A 21,765-nucleotide genomic window follows, 5' to 3' on the forward strand; every position below is an offset into this window, starting at 1 on the left:
CGGGAAGATCCCATGTGCCGTGGAACGGCTGGGCCCGTGAGCCACGGCCGCCGAGCCTGCGCATCCGGACAGAGCCTGTGCTCCGCAACGGGAGAGGCCACAACAGTGAGAGGCCCGTGTACCGCAAAAAAAAAAAAAAAAGCACTATGAGATTGCTACTCTTTTTTTCTAATTGAAGTATAGTTGATTTACAATATTGTGTTAGTTTTAGGTGTACAGCAAAGTGATTCAATATTTTTGCAGATTATATTCCATTATAGGTTATTATAAGATAATGGGTATAATTCCCTCTTCTGTACAGTATATCCTTGTTGCTTATCTATTGTATATATAGTAGTTTGTATCTGTTATTACCATACCCCTAATTTGTCCTTCCCCCTTCCCTCTCCCCTTTGGTAACCACAAGTTTGTTTTCTGTATCGGTGAGTCTTTCTGTTTTGCATATACATTCATTTGTATTACTTTTTAGATTCCACATATAAGTGATATCATGCAATATTTGTCAGCCTGACATTTCACTAAGAATAATACTCTCCAGTTCCAGCCGCGTTGCTGCTAATGGCAGTATTTCTTTCTTTTTTATGATTGAATGATATAACATCTTAATCCATGAGATTGCTACTCTTGTTGGCTCATTTTATATGAGGGAAAGTAACTGGTGTGAAGTCCCACTACTAGTAAGTAGCAGAGATGGGACTCTTTACAGTCAGCCCATGTCTGTCTGACTCCAGAGTCCGTCCTCCTAACTACAGTGGTATTTTGCCCCAACACCAGGCTTTTCTCAAATTGTCAAGATCCCTACACTGGGCATTCCTTTATTTGGGTTTAGATCAGCTTGATCTAAAATCTAGATACATTTTGGGAATTGCTTTAGGTTCTTTTCCTCTTAGAACTTGTGATGTTGTTAGCTGTTTTATTTACATTTTGAACCAGTCTCTAGGTTAATTCCCTTAGGAAGCTGTAATCTCTTTTTTATAAACGCTCCCTGGTGGATGCTGTGCTGATAGTATATGCAGATATTCAAATCACAGAAACATTTTTCTCATACATTGGGAGGGGGTGGTGGCATTGTAGCATCTCAGTATAAGCAGGGCATCCTTGAGGGGGCTTGGTGATGTGGCAGGATGTCAGGTTTCAAGGCTTTGTAGAGCTCATCATAAAATGACATCCACCTCCTTTTATTTAAATCCAATTGCTTGCAAGAGTGCAAAAATTAATCAGAAATTAACTGGCTGCTCTCCTGCTAGACTAAATAGTGGTTACTTGGATCTTAAGGGCAAATTTTGTTAATCATTTATATGTTTCAGTGAGGTGAGACCATTCTCATTGTGGGGATTCTCAAAGATGTCCCACGCCTATACAAGAAAATTACAGACAAGTATATAGAATTTTATTCCTTATGCACTGTATAAAAGCTAAAAAAAATAATAACCAATTAGACACATAAAGCCTGAGTATATTAAAGTATTATGCAAATACTGATTAATAGTAATACCATAAACTCACAAAGCAAGCAAAAGTATACCTGATTCAAATTATAGGAACTTTTATTTGCATTTCTACAGAACCTATTATTAGTGGGTATCAAAGCACCTTACAAGTAATAATTATTAAAGCTCATAAATGCAACCAGAAAATGTCATTTTATTGAGGGAATAAGCAAGAATTCCCCTTTACCTCATATGTATTATGAGATCTAAATGCCTAAACTGAAGAAGGATTTTCCTTATAGAGAGTATTTATACACTGTGGGTGTTTGGGGCAATGATTGCATAGGCATAGAAGTCGGCAGCTATGGATTCAAGTTTCTCATATTGAGTATCTTGATCTATGTGGTTAGAACCCTTCACTTATTTTTCAAATTTTACATGTGTAATAGCTCTAAACAGCTATAAATAAATATAAATATAAAATATAACATACAGGGCTTCCCTGGTGGCGCAGTGGTTGAGAGTCTGCCTGCCGATGCAGGGGACGCGGGTTAGTGCTCCAGTCTGGGAAGATCCCACATGTCGCAGAGCGGCTGGGCCCGTGAGCCATGGCTGCAGAGCCTGCGCATCCGGAGCCTGTGCTCCGCAATGGGAGAGGCCACAACAGTGAGAGGCCCGCGTACTGCGAAAAAAAAAAAAAAACCATACAGAGCTATAAGTAGCTATGTCCTTATATTTTAATATTTCTCTGTTGACTATAATATCAAATTTGAAAACAAAAATTATGCCAAGTTCACATGAGAGTATTTTAAAATATTTTGGAATGTTATATCAGGTTTATTTTTTCTCAAACTAATATCTTATTCCAAGGACTAACAGCTTGTAAGCACAGTCAGTGTGACCTGTATTTATTTGTATACTCTGTGGCAAGTCCTTGAAATATTGTGCGAATTTCTCATCTGCTTCAGAATGCCCATTTGCCCTTTCTCCCCTATTTCTCCTTCTCCTTTCCTGCCTTTGCAATTTCCCTACTTTCTAAAGTTAAGCATAGGTTGGAAAAGCTCAAGGGTATTCCAGTGCCTGACTCTCCCTCTCCCTCCATCTCGAGTCCTCAAGCTCCTCCCACATGATTATTCCTCAGATTTATTTTCTTCTGGTGCTAAGAGGTCATATTGTAGTTGCTGGTCACAGCTGTGAGGCAGCTGTACTTGCATGGTTATATTTCACTGTCACGTAGATTCCAAGAAAAGTGTGGACTAGTGAGCATCTTCCTTTACAGTTAGGATGCTGGAGCCTAGAGAGAATGAGTGACAACTGAGGTCATACAGCTGGTTCACTTCTCTGTCTTCTAGAATTGGGACCAGAATTTAGGTCTTGAGACTCTTAATCCAAAGTTTTTACCTCTACCCCATGGTAGTTATATCATTCTCTGAATCATAAAAAATTTTAGGGACTTCCCTGGTGGTGCAGTGGTTAAGAATCTGCCTGCCATTGCAGGGGACACAGGTTTGAGCCCTGGTCCAGGAAGATCCCACATGCTGTGGAGCAACTAAGCCTGTGCGCCACAACTACTTAGCCTGTGCTCTAGAGCTCGCAAGCCACAACTACTGAGCCCTCGTGCCACAACTACTGACGCTTGCGCACCTAGAGCCCATGCTCCGCAACAATGGAAGCCACTGCAATGAGAAGCCCATGCACCGCACCAAAGAGTAGCCCCAGCTTACCACAACTAGAGAAGGCCCGCATGCAGCAACAAGACCCAACCCAGCCAAAAAATATATAAATAAATAAAATAAAACAAAAAAATTTTAAAACCAGAAACGTAGGAGCAGAACTAGAAGAAACAGTTTGTTGATTTTATCCAGGGCTGTGGATCAGCAGGACTAGAAGTGGTGCCTTAGGATCTGAAGACAAATGGAGTGATGTGTGTGCAGAGTTGAAATGGTGAACCCTGGGATTATTGTTGTATTGCTGTGTAGGAGAAGTTGAATGACTGGAGGTAGAAGATAATGAAGAGCAAGTTGAAGTGGAGAACAGGGTGAGGTAGAATGGTGGTTGTAGAAGAACTAGGAGGATGGTTGAGTTTATGGTCATGGCAATGGGTTGTTAATGTAAAATGAAGAAAGTTGGTTACTGAATAGATGGTCCTTAAGGACCTCCAAGTCTCTCAGGACGATGCCAGAGGGGGAGGAAGTCATGGCAGCAGGTATCAAAGTCCTCAGGGCATGTGGGCTAATAACAAATCCCTAGGAAGCAGAGGTGTTGGGGAGCCTAGAGGGGTATATATAGAATTATGGAGACAGATGCTACATTTGTAAATTCTAATTTTCATATTTTTCCAGGGAAAACTGAGGCTGCTATCAAAAACTTCAGTCCCTACTACAGTCGCCAGTACTCTGTGGCTTTCTGCAATTATGTACGCAGTGAAGTAGAACAGCAAAGAGATTTAACATCACAATTTTTGAAGACCAAGGTAACCCATGGAATTTGGTTTCCATATTTCTCCCACTGAAGAATGGTTTATAACCCATAATATTTCTGAAATAAACAATAATTTGAATGACAGTTTAAAAAATCTGTTCTCCAGTCATTTCATGCTCAAAAAACTATTTGCCTGGAAGTTAGAACATATGATTTCTTGTTGATGGTGTAATCCACGTAAAAAGAAAACGAACATGATTTCAGTTTCACTATGTTTTTCCCACATTGATGCTTTGACGTCAGAAATCTGACTTGCTGTGGTGAAGTACAGTAAAAAAAAAAAAGTCATAATTTCAGTGCCTCATACTATGGGTGTCTTTATTTTGGTCATTGATCAAATGTGATTTTATCTTCTAAACCTGTAACTTATTCTCTCTCCTTTGCTCCATTATAATAATTATCCACAACCTAAAAAACTATTTATTGACACTATGTGCCAGGCCCTAGTCTAAGAACTTGAGAACAAGACAAATTCTCTGCTTTCCTGTTAATATTCAAATAGAAGACAGACAATAAACAAATAAACAAATGAACATCAGGTAATAAGAAATGCTACAAAGTAAAATAAAGCAGGAGTCTCATTTCAGAGAAGGTGGTCAGTGAAGCCTTCTGTGGAGATGACATCTGAGAAGAAGCTAGAGTGAAATAAGAGAGTAGGCTGTGTGAATATCTGTGGGAAGAGTGTTCCAGGCACATGGAACAGAAGTGCAAAGACCTTGCAGCAGTCAGAAGCGTAGCAGGAAGGCTAGTGTGCTGAGAGCCATATAAGCAAGGGAGGAGAGCTGAAAAAGGAATGCAGAGTGACAAATAGGGACCAGATCGTGTAGGCCCATAGACCACAATAAAGGTTTTTAAGTGTGATGGGAAGTTATTGGAGGGTATTGAATACAGAGTGACTTATAATTTTAAGTGATCTTTCTGGCCTTTCTATAGAGAATAGACTATGGGGAGGGACATGAGAAGAAACTGGAAACTGGCAAGGAAGACACTGTAGCAGTCCAAGAGAAGGACGATGGCCAATTGGACTAGGGTGGTGATGGAAACAGTTGTGAGAAGAGTCCAAGTCCGAGCTGACAGAACTTGTTGATGGGTTGGGTATGAGATAATAGAAGAAGAGAGAAATCAGTGATGACTTGGCTTTTAGCTTGAGCAAATAAGCAGATGGACTTGTCTTTTACTCAGAAGAGTCAGAGGTGGATGGGAATCATTTCACTTTTGGCCACATTATGTTTAAGATACTTATTTCACATACACCCATGGAAATACTGACTAGGTAGTTGAATGCTCTGATTTGGAGCTCAGTGGAGAGGTTGAGGCTAGGGAATAGAAATTTGGGAGTTCTTAGCTCATAACTGGTATTAAAGTCGTGGGACATAATCAAGGGAAAGTATAAACAGAGAAAAGGAGAGCTTCCGTGACCAAGTCCTGGCCCCTCCAACATTTGGAGATCAGAAAAAGGAGAAAGATTCAGCAAGATGGACTGACAGAAAAATAGCCTGTGGAGTAGGAAAAAAAAAAATCAGGAAAGTGCAATGTGTCAGAGTCAAGTAAAGAAGGGGTTTCAAGAAAGAAGAAGTGATAAGTAGGTCAGGTATTGCTGAAAGTTGACCAATAGATTCAGCAGCGTGGCTTTGTAGGGATAACTAATTGTCATCCCCATAAAACAGTGATTGACAAAATTTTGGGAGTTTGATAAAAATGCAACCTCTGGTCTGTACCCCCAGAGATTCTGATATAGTATCAGTATAGTATAGTATATAGTATATAAGTCTAGGGTGAGGCTGCATTTTTTTTGACAAATATTGTACGACTCCTGTTACATGAATTTCCCAGAGTAGTCAAATTCATATAGACAAAAAGTAGAATAGTAGTAACAAGGGAGTGGGGGTGAGGGAAATAGAGGGTTATTATTTAATTGGCACAGAATTTCAGTTTGTGGTGATAAAAAGGTCTGGAGATAGATAGTGGTGATGGTTGCACAACACTGTGAATATAATTAATGCCACTGAACTGTACACTTAAAAATGGTTAAAACGGTAAACTTTGTGCCATGTGTATTTATTTTACCACAATAAAAAATAACATAAGGAAAAAAAGAATACAATACTTAGGGATACACTTAACCATGTAGATGAAAGAATTGTACACTGAAAACAAAATGTTGCTGAAAGAAATTAAACAACACATAAATAAATGGAAAAGCATCCTGTGTTCATGTGTATTTTACCACAATAAAAAATACTCAATATAATGAAGGACTTAAATTAATAAGATTAAACCGATCAGGATACAGTAATAAATGGTATGGTAAAAAGACAACAGCAAAATCTCACTGGCTTAAAAACAGTAGTTTGTTTTCCCCTCATATTACATGCCCTACGTGTCCACTGCGTAGATTGCAGAGGGCTGCTCTGCTCCACAGGGTTCTTGCTCAGGGACACAGTTTGACCAAGTCTCCACTATCTGGATGGTTGGTGAGGCGGCATTTTTAACAAGCGTATCAGTTGATCTAAGTGGCCCAGGTTTGGGCTTCCCTGGTGGCGCAGTGGTTGAGAATCTGCCTGCCAATGCAGGGGACATGGATTCGAGCCCTGGTCCGGGAACATCCCACATGCCGCGGAGCAACTAAGCCCGTGCGCCACAACTACTGAGCCTGTGCTCTAGAGCCCGTCAGCCACAACTACGGAAGCCCGCATTCCACAACTACTGACGCCTGTGCACCTAGAGCCCGTGCCCCGCAGTGAGAAGCCCGCACACTGCAACGAAGAGTAGTCCCCGCTTGCCCCCGCTGCTCGCCGCAACTAGAGAAAGCCCGTGCACAGCAATGAAGACCCAATGTAGCCATAAATAAATAAATAAATAAATAAAAATAAATAAATAAATAAAAGAAAAAAAGTGGCCCAGGTTTAAGAAATGCTGTACCTAAGAACTATAAAGTTCAGCTTATATATGGTTGCAGTCTCATTTTAAGAGGAGAGTGAGGTCCTCTTTTACGTGTTAATGAGTCCATATAGGAGAGTGCCTCATTATCTGCCTCAATATTAAGCCCTGGAATTTATAAGGCTATTTATTTCAACCCTTAGCAGATTCTTAAAAAGATTAGCATATCACTCTTCTCTGTATGGTTCATGTAAATTTTGCTTGAAAGGGGAGGCATGAGTTTCTAAAGGGACTATGGTTTTTTTTATTGAAGTATAGTTGGTTTACAATATTGTTTTAAAGGCACTATAGTGTTTGAATAACATCAGTGGAAAGTCAGTGACACGTGAAAGACAGGAGGCCCATTCCTATATTTTGAGATAATACATGAGGTAGGATGGGAATTACCCCTTACACGGTTAGCCCAACAGAAGACCTAACTAGGTATCTAACAGAGACTTCCCTACAGCACAAATAATAGAAGAGAGAAATCAGTGATGACTTGGCTTTTAGCCGGGGTTATGAACGAGACATCCCTAGACCTTTAAGTGGAAGAGATAGAATGAAGGTTTGCTGGCTTGCCTGCTTGTTCTTTAATTAGAGAGTAAACAGTCTCCTTGAAGAGCACAAAGGTGGGTTAAGTGTTTTTAGCCTTGATTCCCAGACCTTTGGATCTGGGGAAACCACTGAACACTGACTCTTGAGGCAGCCCCCGAAGGTTGACAAAGAGGGGAACAGCCTGTTAACTCCCCTGTTTTAATTAACCCTGAGGTATATTCAGGGTGTTGGGATAAATGTCCACAACTTACAGTTAACTGCCTCACTCCCTCTCTTCCACAGAGTTTACCAAGGATTTATTAAGTGCCACAGGTATGCAAGGCATAACCTTGCTACTATAATCCCTTCTAGCATATGCTTCTGTTCTTGTAGGATAATGAAGGGAATGCAAATCACAAAAATATCAATAAGACAAATATTTGCATTTGGTCAGGAGAAGTAGGAAAGGGAAATGTGTAGGGAGGTGGGGGGAAGCAACAATTTCCCCAGGATCTCAGCACAAGATAGTTTCTGAAAATATTCCTTGAAATACTGTGAATAGACTCAGTGGTAGCATGATATGCTATCTTTTGTTGTGACAGTTAATTGCATTCATCTTCTTTAAGCCACCATTGGAGCCTGGAACTGTTTTGTATGAAGCAGAGCTATCACAGTTTGCTGAGGACATAAAGAAATGGAAGGAGAGATATGTTGTGGTTAAAAATGACTTTGCTGTGGAAAGCTATGAGAACAAAGAGGTAAGACATTTCCTTGTTACCACTGATTCTTGCAATTTTCTTAAATGTTGGCTGGGTTGACTGACAAGCCCTCTCCTTTGAGACTGACTGATTCAGTGAGCACTAACAGATTCAGGTATTCATTTCAGCCAACAGATATTTATTGTGGGTTATAGTAGGTTCTAGGCATATCACTGTAGATTAGACAGGTGCTTGCAGTCTAGTGGGCAACGTAGACTTTGAACAAGTAATTGCAAGTGAGTGTAAAGATAGAAGGTTATACTGAGTGGCCAGTGCGGGAGCCTTTCCTATGATCACTGGGCCTCGAGGCCTGTCTTAGTCACCTCCCTGATATCTCTCCCTCTCTGCTCTGTGTCTCCATGTCTTCCCACTCTTAAGCCTCCTCTGTGGCAGAGGAATTATTTATTAAGATTGTGACTGGATTTGCATGGGTTCCTAAAAATTCAGAACTTTTCACTTACTTTATTTCACTTCTATGTATGCATTTTTTTCACTAGCTTTTTCCTGGTTATCTCATTTTTTCCCTTGTCTGTAAAATGTGGAGAGATGAGATAGCATATGTACAGTGCCTAGCACCTGAGAGGACCTTAGTTTTTATTGGTTCCCATTTCTTTCCCCATCAAGGGAGGTAATGTGGTGTAAATGAAAGAACATTGGACAGAGAATTTGGAAAACTAAAGTTGAGGTCACGCCTCCATTAAACTAGAGTGTGAGGCTGAATGATCCCACTGATTCCTTCCAGATCTCATACTGTACACATATTCAGTCTACATAGATTCTCAAGCTCCCTTTGAAATGAATAGTTACTATTTATGGGTTAAAGTTAGTAACATATTTAAAACTCTGCACTCTTCACTCTAAGTTCAAAACTAGTCAGGACATCCTCTGCAGATACTCTGAGTAATTACCCCTGATGCTAAACCTTTAGGAAGAGGCTTCAGGCTGACAGATAATGTGTCTCCTTCCAATTTTTGATGGAAAATAGAAATAAAATAGAATACAAACTTATTATACCACCTACCAGGCAGTACTCGAGTGCTTTCTTGGGTAGTCTTATTCTTTTCAACATTTGTTAAGCCAGTATCTTCTCTGCTTTATCTATTTTAGGATTTTAGTCAACATTTGATTTGCTCTCTGAAGCAAATGATCAATACAGTACAAATAATGACAATAATAACAAATCACTTTAGATTTCATACGGCCCGTTATACCGTCCTCTCAGGGAAGCTTGAGAAGAGGCAGTATAGCCTAATGGTCAATATTATGCACTTTGAATCACACCTTTACCAGTTACCAGATGTGTGTCCTTGCATAAGTTATAAATCTCCTTGAGCCTCAGTTTTCTCATCTGTAAAATGGTGAGCATGATTTCTTCATCACAATGTTGTTGTAAGGATTAAAGACATGAATGCATTGAACTCCCCTTAGCATATGGCCAAGTGCTGGCAGAGCCCAATATAGAGCAGTTGTCAGCATGACAACTAACTAATGTGGAGGAAACACCCATAGAACTCACTCTTGTATTTATTAAGGTTTTCACCACATTCGGCACTAACGGAAGTTTCATTTTAAATCAAATTTTGGTGGTTTTTTTCCCCTTTTCATTTTTTTACGCTTGCTCCCTCAACTTGCAATTTATGGACTATATTGCTTTCTTTACTTTGCTCATCATTTTCAGGTGAACTTGTTCCGATTGTTAAGATATAGTCACTGAATTTGGTAATAACCAATTTTTTTTTAAACTTGGAAGAAAAATGCCCATGCAGTGTGCCATAATTCCTTAAAGTTTTAATGATATCCTGCTTTTTAATTACAGAAGGTTTTTAAAAAAAATTATACCTAAGAGTTATACATTAAGTTTCTATCTATAAACTGCCTATTCTTTTATTGAGAATCCAGTTTTGGCTGGTAATTGAGGAGGAAAAAAATAAGCATTCTCATTCTCACTTCCTACTTCCTATACACTTGCGCTGGGGCTGGACAAACCCAGGTATGAATCCTGGATTTGTCACCTACTCACCACTGGGTCATTGGCAAGTTACTTAACCTCTCTGAGCTTCATTTTTCTCATTTATAAAATGGAGATAATGTCTGATTCACAATGCTGGGTTTTTTTTTTTTTTTTTTTTTTTTTTTTTTTTGTGGTACGCGGGCGTCTCACTGTTGTGGCCTCTCCCGTTGCGGAGCACAGGCTTCGGATGCGCAGGCTCAGCGGCCCTGGCTCACGGGCCCAGCCGCTCCGTGGCACGTGGGATCCTCCCGGACCGGGGCACGAACCCATGTCCCCTGCATCGGCAGGCAGACTCTCAACCACTGCGCCACCAGGGAAGCCCCACAATGCTGTTTTGAGGATTAAATAATATAATATATAATGTTTATTAAAGCCTAGATTAGGCCTGTTTTCACAGATAACACAATTCACATTTGAGGCCAGTCTGAATCAACCTGTTCCTAGACTTTCTCAAAATCACACCATTTTGGATTCTTCTCTCTTCTGCTCTGGGTCCTGATGTGCTTGGGCACTTGATTAGTAGTTCGTACAAGAATGAAAACGATCTTCTTAGGTATACAAGAGTTTGTTTTGTTTGGGTTTCTTCAGTCACTATCTTATTGATGCAGAACGAGTCTTGCTACTTGCAGAATGTGCGTTTACTCTGATTTTATGGCCCTGATCAACATTATTTTAGTTATTCGCGAGTACACTACAGATTTTGGGTCCCACAGTTTCGTGGTTTCAGTTCTCAACTTGCTTTTAGCTTGTTAGTCTCAAAATTTTCCCTTGACTTATGCCCTCCCATCAGATGCACATACTTACATTTTATCTTATCTGCCTGTCCATGTGAGTATATCTGTTTAACCAACTGCTTCACTGCTTTAGCGATGCTCTGTATGCCTTTTACATTTCTCAAACAGCAGAGCTTTTTGTGTGCTGGCCGGAATTTGTTCTGATGTCATGTCATGGTATCACACTTCCATCCCAGATCATTTTCCTGCAAAACAGTCTCACGCCTGAGGGCAAAGTGGTGGTATATTTTATCATGGTTACATTTTTGTGTTTCTGGTAAAAATCCTTGGCAACCATAATTGAAGTTACATGTCCCACAGTCTCATTTGTCATTAGTCTCCAAGCATTTTGTGTGGTAAATGTCTGTATGCGTCATCAGCCTTTTGGTTATTAGAACGATTCAGGCGCTAGCATCTGAAACGATAAGTGTGGTGCAGAATTTCTGAAGTTACTGAGATTATGTTTCACCCCCTTTGAGAAACATATCTACAGTGAATCTCCCTAAGATTAGGGACTGTGACTTACCATCTTGTGACCGTCACACAAAAGTATTAAAGTACTACCCACAAGTAGCAAGGACGCAAAACATTTTCTTCACCCTTGGGGCCAGGAGGGGCTGTGACCCACATGGGGTCAAGTAAAGCTCTACCCTGACTGAAGTGATTGGTCTAATCTAGAGCTGGTCACATGATCACAGCCAGAAAAAAAAAAGCTACATTAATCAAAACAGCGTGATATTGGCACAAAAACAGACATATGGATCAATGGAATAGAATAGAGAGCCCAGAAATAAACCCACACACCTACAGTCAATTAATCTTCGACAAAGGAGGCAAGAATATACAATGGAGAAAAGTTATTCTCTTCAGCAAGTGGTGATGGGGAAATTGGATAGCCGCATTTAAATCAATGAAGTTAGAACACACCCTCACACCATATATAAAAATAAACTCAAAATGGCTTAAAGACTTAATTATAAGACTTAACACCGTAAAACTCCTAGAAGAGAAAATAGGCAAAACATTCTCTGACATAGATCATACCAATGTTTTCTTAGGTCAGTCTCTCAAGGCAATAGAAACAAAAGCAAAAATAAACAAGTGGGACTGAATCAAATTTATAAGCTTTTGCACAGCAAAGGAAACCATAAGCAAAACGAAAAACCAACCTGTAGAGTGGGAGAAAATATTTGCAAATGATGCAACTGACAAGGGATTAATTTCCAAAATATACAAACAGCTCATATAGCTCAATATCAAAAAAAGGAAAAAAAAACCCAATCAAAATATGGGCAAAATATCTAAATAGACATTTCTCCAAAGAAGACATGCAGGTGGCCAAAAGGCACATGAAAAGATGCTCAGCATTGCTGATTATCAGAGAAATGCAAATTAAATCTACAATGAGGTATCACCTCACACCAGTCAGAATGGCCATCATCAAAAAGTCTATAAATTATAAATGCTGTAGAGGGTGTGGAGAAAAGGGAACCCTCTTGCGCTGTTGGTGGGAATGTAAATTGGTGCAGCCGCTATGGAGAACAGTATGGAGGTTCCTTACAAAACTAAAAATAAAGTTACCATATGATCCAGCAATCCCACTCCTGGGCACATATCCAGAGAATCTCTAATTTGAAAAGATACATGCACCCCAGTGTTCATAGCAGCACTGTTTAAATAGCCAGGACACGAAAGCAACCTAAATGTCCATGACATGAATGGATAAAGAAGACGTGGTGTATATATACAATGGAATATTACTCAGCCATAAAAAAGAATGAGGTAATGCCATTTGCAGCAACATGGATGGACCTAGAGATTATCATACTCAGTGAAGTAAGTTAAAGTAAGATAAATATACAGTATCACTTATGAGGAATCTAAAAAAAAGGTACAAATGAACATATTTACAAAACAGAAATAGACTCACAGACATAGAAAACAAACTTATGGTTACCAAAGGGGGAAAGGGGAAGGGACGGATAAATTAGGAGTTTGAGATTAATGGATACACACTACTATACATAAAATAGATAATCAACGAGGACCTACTGTATAGCACAGGGAACTGTATTCAGTATCTTGTAATAACCTATGATGGAAAAGAATCTGAAAAAGAATATATATATATATATATATGTAACTGAACCACTTTGCTGTACATCTGAAACTAGCGCAACATTGTAAATCAACTATACTTCAATAAAAAAAAATTTTTCTTAAGATAAAAAAAAGAAAAAGGGGCTCGGATTGGTGGCTCCTGACTTGAAATCTCCACAGCACGGGTCCAGTTTCAGGCACATTTGGATCCACAGCTCCAGTGATATCAGAACTCAGTTTGTTCTTTCTTCCATCTCAGATCTTTGCCTTCATTCAGCCTGACTTCCCTAACAGGCCACAATCTCCACTGTCAGGCTCCTTCACAGTCCTCCACAGTAACAAGATGGTGGTGGTGTCCTGTCCTCACCTCCTCGCAGAGCTGAGGCTTTCCTGTCAGCCCCTCTTGCAAGGCCTGAAGCTCACTCTGATTGGATTGAATCAGGTCATGTGACTGACCCTGACCCAATCACTGCAGCCAGGATATAGCCTGTGGAATCTATAAGAGCTTTTCTTGCTGGCCCTGGGACAAACCCTAACTCTCACTCTGATTGGACATGCTGAGGTCATGTGACCTTCCCTGACACAATCACTGCAGCTATAACATAGCCAGTGGAAAGTGTAATAGCCTTTCTTCCTTTTGGTCCTGGAGCAAGTCCTGATGCTGTCTCTGACAGAGGCTTCCAGTGCAAAACTGGAAGCCTTTTTTGAATAAATGGCTCTTACTCGTTGACATAGTGTGGGAATTTCTATCTCTGAGTATATTTGTCTATTTCTAATATTCCTGATATTTTCCAAAAATCCAAATGAGGAAAAAATCCACTCACTTATGCCTTTCCTTTCCCAGGCCTATCAGAGAGGAGCTCCCCCTAAAAGCCGAATTCTTCCAGCTGGTGGCAAGGTGTTAACCTCAGAAGATGAATACGGTTTATTATCTGATCGGCATTTCCCAGACCCCATTGGTGAGTTGCTGAACATTCCTTCCCAAGACAAAATTCCTAAACATGTTTTGTTTAGCTAGATCAGTGCTTCTCAAGGGGAGGGGTGATGATTTCACTCTTCAGGGACAGTTGGCTGTGTCTGGAGACATTTTTGGTTGTCACAACTTGGGAGGATCATGCTACAGGCATTTAGTGGGTAGAGGCCAGTGATGCTCGCTAAACAACCCCTGACAATGAAGAATTATCTGGCATTAAATATCAGTAGTTGCCAAGGTTGAGAAACCCTGGGCTAGACACACATTCTCCATAGGCAAATGGAAGATATAATTTCTCTAATTCAGGTAAACATTGTAACAATTCTGTTACTTTAAATCATATTTGGTAATACACAAGTCAGTCACTGTGCTCCTAGCACATGGAAAATATACCATTGGTCAGGCATCTTGAAGCTTTGGAATATCTTGCAAGCTTTAAACAAGACAGCAGAAATAAATATGTAGGGCCCAGTCTGTGAAATGTATAATCCCGTCTTTCAGTAAGACCTGTCAGAGAATATTATTTTTCTAATTTTAGGATGCTATGCAATAAAATATCCTAAATCAACAAAATGGTTTTAACAAGCATTACAGTAACTCATAGCTACTGTGTAAAAAACCATTGCATTAATTAGCATATCTTTAATAATAGCTGAATGCTGCCGTGGAAAGAGCATTGAACTGAGAATTTGAAGGCTGGATTTTTATCTAGTTCTATCTGTGACGCTTATCAAGCATTTTCCCTAGCTGTTGCTGAACCTCTCTGATTTCTGTTTCTCCCGGTTCTAGGGCCTTGAAATTGAACATCTAGAAGGATATTACCAGCTCTAACATACTTTGATTCTCATTCATTTCACTTTTTCCATGTAGAGAGTGTGATGGATAATATTCAGACGAAATAGAGCGTTTCATAGAGATTCATGAACTGTGGATAATGTAATAACACCATCTGGCTTTGTGTAAATCACACTGCACAGTAATTACTTAGTTTCTTGGAGAGAGCCCTGGTTCTTATTAATAGGTATAATCATTTCACTGGACTTTATGGGGAAAATATAAAATTATTTTATCAATTGTTATTTCAGTGCAGAATCCTTATTGTTTTTAATGACACTGTTATAGGATTAGTACATGAACCATAAACCTAGATTAACAAACTCTTACTAAGTAATTCAAGCTAAAACAACACTTTATGTACACTATACATATTATTATATTTTAACATCTACTTACATGTTATCTTGGCTTTGGAGCTGCCACTTAGAAATGGGGATGCCAATACATTGACTCTTTAGAACCACTTCAAAAGAACTTTCCAATGAAATCAGTCAGAACTGACAATACGTTTATTGATTTATTGATGAAATATATCAGAAGGAATGAAAAGGAATAAAAAACACAAGGCCTGTGTGACTAGTGCCATTTGGCCCAGGGCTTCAGACTGGACATTTCAAAGACTTTTTAAATTGTATGTTTTGCCCTTCTCAGTTTTAAAAATAGAATATTCTACAGTAGATCATTTGTGTTATCCTTATACTCAACTCAGAAAAAATGCAGACTAACGGTATCTGGAAAATTGTTGTAAAATGTTAAATGAATGATAACAAGAGGCTAATAGGAATGAATTTTATGGGGCTTCCTAAGGCTTTTTTAAATGTAAGTGGTGAATGTTGCTTTTAATTGTTTGTACAAAATTGTGACATCTTGGAAAGGGCAAGGAGAGTATTTTCACAAAACTATGTTAACAGGAATCACACTGTTAACAGCAGTATGATTCTAATTTTATTGGAAAAAATAAAGGCACAATAAAGATGGGAGAAATTAACCTCACTAGAGGTAAAACACTGGAGGTTTATCAATATAGGTCTTCTTTACACAGTAGTGTGCTAAGATGATGTTCAAAAATGGTCCCATGTTTTGCTAAAATGATTCACTTGTTTGGCATTTTATTAGCTAGAATCTACTTTTGTTACACACAACAAAAATCTCAAATTAAATACATATGTTTTTATTTTCTTGCTAAAAATATTTGGATATTGCCAGTACAGGCTGGTGTGGCAGTTCCATAAAGGTCAGGGACTCTTATTAGCTTTCTGCCCCTTTATCTCTGGGTTGTGGCCCAGATTTACATAGTCCAAGGTGGCTGCTGGAACTCCAGCCATGGCTTTCTCATTCCAGACAGGAGGAAGGAGAAAAGGTGAGGAGGCCGGCACATTCCCTCTCCTTAAGGATGCTTCTAGGAAGTCTCACTGCCGCTTACATTTCATTGGCCAAAACTTAGTGGCTGTGACACACAAAACTGCAATGGAGGCTGGAAATGTAGTCTTTATTGTATGCAGGCACTTGCTAAACTAAAAATCAGGGGTTTTATTACTGAGAAAGAGGAGAGAATAGAGATGTGTTACAACTAAGAGGTCTCCACTACAGCATTCAATCATTTATTCATTTGTTGTCTTTCATGTGTTGATTCGTTCTTATGTTATCATGTGCCAGGCATTTTGCTAGGGACTGGTGGGCCGAAGTTTGTGCTCCCAGTGCATTTGACTCTGTTACCTTCAGAAACAGAATTCCAATGTATGCCCCAGGAAATCTATTCTTTATCTAAGCCAATCTTGATTTATTCATTTGCCAGTAGCAAGACTCAGTTCCGGAGCCTTCCTTAGGGTTATGATCCATTTCTTGCTATGCCCAGTGCTTTCAGTTGCCTCTTACTGGGTCCCTCTTCCCTTGCTTTCCTTGAGATTGTGCCCATTATGTAGGCTGAGAGCACAGAACTAATTTTTTCTTCTGCTTGTTTTCCGTGACCCTGGAAATAAGCTGGGGCTCATTTATCCTAGTGCAGTATCATAGAATTGGAATGCACGGAGGGGAATAAAGTTTAGACAGGGGATCTGAATGATAAGGGGTTAACGTCAGTTTCTTGGAATTGATTTTGAGGGAAGAGGTGAAAGTCCCATTGTTTAAGGCTTTTAAAATTTCCTAGGACAACACAGCACATTTATTCATTCAACAAACCGTAGTAGAACATCTACTAGGTCCCATGGCTCTGCTATGGGCTGAGCATACAAAGATAAGTAAGATGAAGCCTCCATCCTCTAGGAGCTCCGGGGCAGTGGTTCTGCTTCCCAGGGAAAATTATTTGGCTGGGGAGGCTTATCTCACTTTATGTCTCTCACTCTGAGTGTGGGTACCAGACACGAAAACAGATCATTACATTATTTTGGGAGAACAAGGTAGGGCGCACCCAACTCTGTCTCTGGTGCCAACAAAGGCACCCCAGAGGAGGTGGCTTTTGAACTGACTTTTGAAGGACGAATGAGAGTTTTCTATGCAAAAGCATGGTGGAAAGGAAGGAGGAAAAGGAAATATGAATTGCAGAAGCAATATGCAAAGTCATGGGAAGAATGATGACACCTCAGGAGAGTAGAGATGAGAATGGAGCAGAAACCAGCACAGAACAGGGTAAATACCAACACTTAAAGAGGGAGATGGAGAGAAGGGGCAGAGGAACCAATAAAGCTGAAAAGGGGAAACAACTTTTAAAAAGCATGAAGGACACTGAGGAGAGAGGTGCCCCTGGAAGTCAAGAGAATGTTTTCAAAAGAAGGGGTAATTGACAGCAACAGATGTTTCCAATCGGGTTGAAAGGGTGGGTAATGAAGAAGCCATAGGCTGGCAGTCAGGATGACATTAGTAACAGGCAATTTGGTTTTGGGACTGGTGGAGCAGGAACAAGACTAGGGTGAGAATAGGGGTTGATGGCATCAAAGCAGCAAATGCTAGTGTAGCAGTGACAAGGAGGCGGGAGAGAGTGCAGGGCAGAGAGCAGACCTGGTGGGATGGGAGCCTGGGGGAGAGTAGGGTGAGTGCCTGACAGGTAGACACATCAACTGCCGAGGACCGGTAGGGAGGAGTGAGCTCTTTTTGTGGGTCATGCCTGGTGAGGAAGTTGAGATAGATTATGTCTGATGGCCTTGGTTGTCCCTGTGGATAGGAGGTGAGGCCACCTGCTAGAGCGAGACAGGTGAAGCTGAACTCTTCTTTTCCCCCACCCTGTGAAGACATCTCACACCACCTTTCCATCGCATTGGCTGCCCCCCAGCCAGAAATAAACCTTCACAGCCTGAAATAAATATTTTAAATGAGAGATACATGTTTTAAAACATCTTTGTGTTTTCCATGTTTCTTCAGCGTCCAGTGAGAAGGAGAACACGCAGCCCTTTGTGGTCCTGCCCAAGGAATTCCCGGTGTACCTGTGGCAGCCATTCCTCAGACATGGCTACTTCTGCTTCCAGAATGCCGCTGACCAGAGGAAGTTCAGTGCTCTCCTGAGTGACTGCATCAGACATCTGAATCACGGTATGCACGGCTGCCCTCTGGTCCCCAGTTAGGCTGCCTTTTCCCAGTTGGTCTGGTCAGTCATCTGTTAGAATGATTCCAAGAAAGAGCCGCGGATGGTGCTGCCTCTGGAAGGAGAGGGAAATCGAACGAAGTGAGGGTTTTGTACGCAAAGAGCGAGGCCAGCTTGCTGGTTGTTTAGTCAGGGCAGGGAAGCCTCAGCGCAACAGGACGTGGAGTAGGTATCTGATGGCACATGTAGACAGAGCACCGTATTCATGCATATAATTTTGAGCATAATTCCTCCCCTTCCTTCTTCCTGATTTTTAAAAATCTCAGTGACAGCAAGAATGTACCAATTGTCCCTGGCAAAATCCTAGTCCTTTTGACATTTCTTGTTTATTTTCACCTTTATTTCTGAAGAAGTTACTCAAAACTTTAGGATACATAAGAATCGCCTGGAAAACTTGCTAAACAGATTTTTTTGGGGGGTCCACCTTCAGATATACTGATACTGGGGCCCTGATTTTGGTTTTCTAACAAACTGCCAAGGGATGCTGATGATGTTAGTCTGTGGACCACACTTGGAGTTGCATTGCTTCAGACCCTGTTGCCTCTACGTACCGATTTCATTACTACTGGGTCCATAATAAAAAAGATTTCTCTTTCCAGTATGTGATGTTTTTGATAAATTGATGTGAATGCTGGTTTTTCTGGACTCTGCAAATCCTTCAGGTACAGATAATTGAGCTCTTTGTTACTTGGCAGTTGGAAAGGTAACCAGTCAAATGTTATGGAGGATTTACTCTGTGCCAACCTATAAAGGTATTAGGAACAGAGTAATGAACCATGCAAAGTTCCCCTCTTTGGGGTCTACATTCAAACAGGAAAGAGGGGCAAACACACATACAAATTCACAAGATAACTTGATAGTTATCAAAGTTATGTGTTACAGAGTAACAAGAGGTTACTATGGAGGGAAGAAGGGAGAAGGCTTGTCAGGGGAGGCCTTTCTGGGCAGGTGACATTTGAGTTGAGTCACCTCATCCATCTGTGCCTTTACTGTATTTCCTAATAATTTCATTGTACGTTTACTTTAAAGTTCTGAGGTTTCCCTGAGAGGGTCAGTGCCACGGAGCAAAAGTCACTAGTGATGCATCTCAGTCTGTTCTTGATTTTAGCTTGTGTAATGATAGAAGGCTAATGGAAAAAGATAATGTCACTCTATTTTGCTCTAGCAAAACCCTGACCAACGTTCATCATAATATTGGCTCATAACTCATTAGGGACTTTACAAAAATGATAACCTTATTAATATCTTACCTTGTGGTTTTGATGTTTTAGAGACAAAGAATTCCCCAGCACTGCCTGCACCGTCTAACTAGTACACTTACACCTCTGTGTGCAGGGCCTTGGTCTAGTATGAACATGCATTTGGCACTAAACACAAGAACCATGAAGTTTCACTAAGCAGAGAATGTTCTCCACCCAGCCAGATGGGACTGGCTTCATTCCCCCTTCCGTGTCCATAATAGGAGTTTCTCTGGGGAGTTTTTGGAAGTTATGTAGCCTGTATTTAGAGTCCATTTATGGAAGATTTCAGTCGATTCACAACCCCACTCTGCTTTCCAGTATGTTATCAAAGGCACTGAGATAATGGGGTCTAGTCACATTGCCCTTGTTCTGTGTCACATTCCTTTGTCCAGAAACCTCACTTTATGCAGACTTAACGTGATTTGGCATAGCTTCCAGTGGCTCCAGTCAGAACCAGAGACCATCAAAACATTGTAGGGAACTGTCTTTGACTGTCATGGGCCAATGAGCTCATGAATCTCTCCCTTCTCGCCTCTATTTCTTTTTTTTTGACGACACAATGTACCACCCATCTTTACTGTGTCACACTTTTTTTTTTTTTCTTTTTGGTTTCAATCTCTGCCTGTTACTCATTGTGGGATCTTGACTAAACCAGTAAGAGATTTCACAAACTCCCAGTTAACCATTGTTGTTTCCATAATAACCAAAAGAGTTTAGAAATAGGTATAAAATGAGTGCTGTGATAAGGGCCAGAAACCCTGAGGGGGCTTTGGAGAGGCTGCTGAGTTCCATCCCCAGGCGACCAGGGCCAGAGCTGTATGCCTTTGTCATTGCCCCATTGGCTCTCAGGCCAGCATGCACCGCCGTTGACAACTAGGTCCAAGATATTCTAGCAGCTGATGCTGGGCCACTATTGATCTGTCCATTCACAAGTCCTCAGGATCTTTTTTTCCCACTTTTATTAACGTATCATTGACATATAACATTGTATTAGTTTAAGGTGTACAACATAATGATTTAATGTATGATCATTGCAAAGTGATCAGCACAATAAGTTTAGTTAACACCTATCACCTCACGTAGTTAACAAAAGTTTTTCTTGCGATGAGATCTTTTAAGCTCTACTCTCTTAGCAACTTTTCATATACAGTACAGTATTGTTAACGATAGTCACCATGCTGTACATTACAACCTGTGTCTTAATTTATCCTATAACTGGAAGTTTGACCCCTTTAACCCAACCTCCCCCCACCTCCTCTGGCAACGACCAATCTGTTCTCTGTTTCTGTGAGTCCGTTGTTTTACGATTCCACATATAAGTGAGATCATACAGTATTTGTTTTTCTCTGTCTGACTTAGTTCACTTAGCATAATGCCCTTAAGGGATCTTTCAGGGAAGATCATCTCGTTGCCTTCATGGTAAGTTCTGCCAACGATTTCTGTTACTTGGGGTTCCCAAGTGCTCAAATCCCACCACACAGCCCAGGCCACTTGCCCCGGGAGTTCTGGGTTCAAATCGGTCTAGGTACCCATGTCCATTCATTCTGAATCTGGAACCACTTCTCCTGTTCCTCCTTATGAAATGGTTTTTTTTCCTATTTAACCCTGACAAAGGGCTTAATTACACCCTGCTCTTGGACAATAAGGCTATATCCTGAGGTAGGTAAGGGCAAGTAGAGGGCTCTCTGCTCCTCCTTCCTTCAAGTGACAGATCTTCCTCTGGGTGCCTCAAAGATGATTTACACTCATAAGGGCCATAGAGGGGTGCGTGCGTGCGTGTGTGTGTGTGTGTGGTTTTTGGCACCCCTTCACTGAGCAGGCATAAGAAAACTCCACAAGATTAATCTTCAGCAACATGCTGGACTAAATATCAAGCCCACTGTGTGAGGGAGAGGGGAAATTTCCCCTTCCCCACCTTGGTCCTTTGGGCTGGCAATTAAAGTGACACAAGGCAGGTTAACGGAGAAAAATCAAATTTATTACATGCAGATGGGGAATTCACTTAAGTATGAAGAATTTCAAAGACAGCAAGGCAAGATGAGGTTTATATATATTCTGGACTAAGGAGAAAGAGCTGGGGGTCTGAGGCTTTTTTTTCCTTGAGGGAAAGTAAGATAATTCACAGGAAGAT

At 40.6% G+C, this 21,765-nt stretch overlaps 1 protein-coding gene across 2 annotated transcripts in view; it reads left to right on the plus strand.

Moving 5' to 3' along the window:
• The window catches only part of NIBAN1 (niban apoptosis regulator 1), a 161,697-nt gene that overhangs the window by 60,981 nt on the left and 78,951 nt on the right, over window positions 1-21,765 (plus strand). For both annotated transcript variants that reach the window (XM_027083024.1, XM_027083023.1), the window contains exons 2-5: window positions 3,773-3,903; window positions 7,994-8,125; window positions 13,854-13,968; window positions 18,174-18,341. In XM_027083024.1, coding sequence (XP_026938825.1) covers window positions 3,773-3,903; window positions 7,994-8,125; window positions 13,854-13,968; window positions 18,174-18,341 — 546 coding nt within the window. The remainder of the gene's footprint in view (window positions 1-3,772; window positions 3,904-7,993; window positions 8,126-13,853; window positions 13,969-18,173; window positions 18,342-21,765) is intronic.

This window comes from Aethalodelphis obliquidens, unplaced genomic scaffold, assembly GCF_003676395.1.
Source record: "Aethalodelphis obliquidens isolate GAN/ISIS:26980383/991018 unplaced genomic scaffold, ASM367639v1 scaffold48, whole genome shotgun sequence".
Lineage (NCBI taxonomy): Eukaryota > Metazoa > Chordata > Mammalia > Artiodactyla > Delphinidae > Aethalodelphis > Aethalodelphis obliquidens.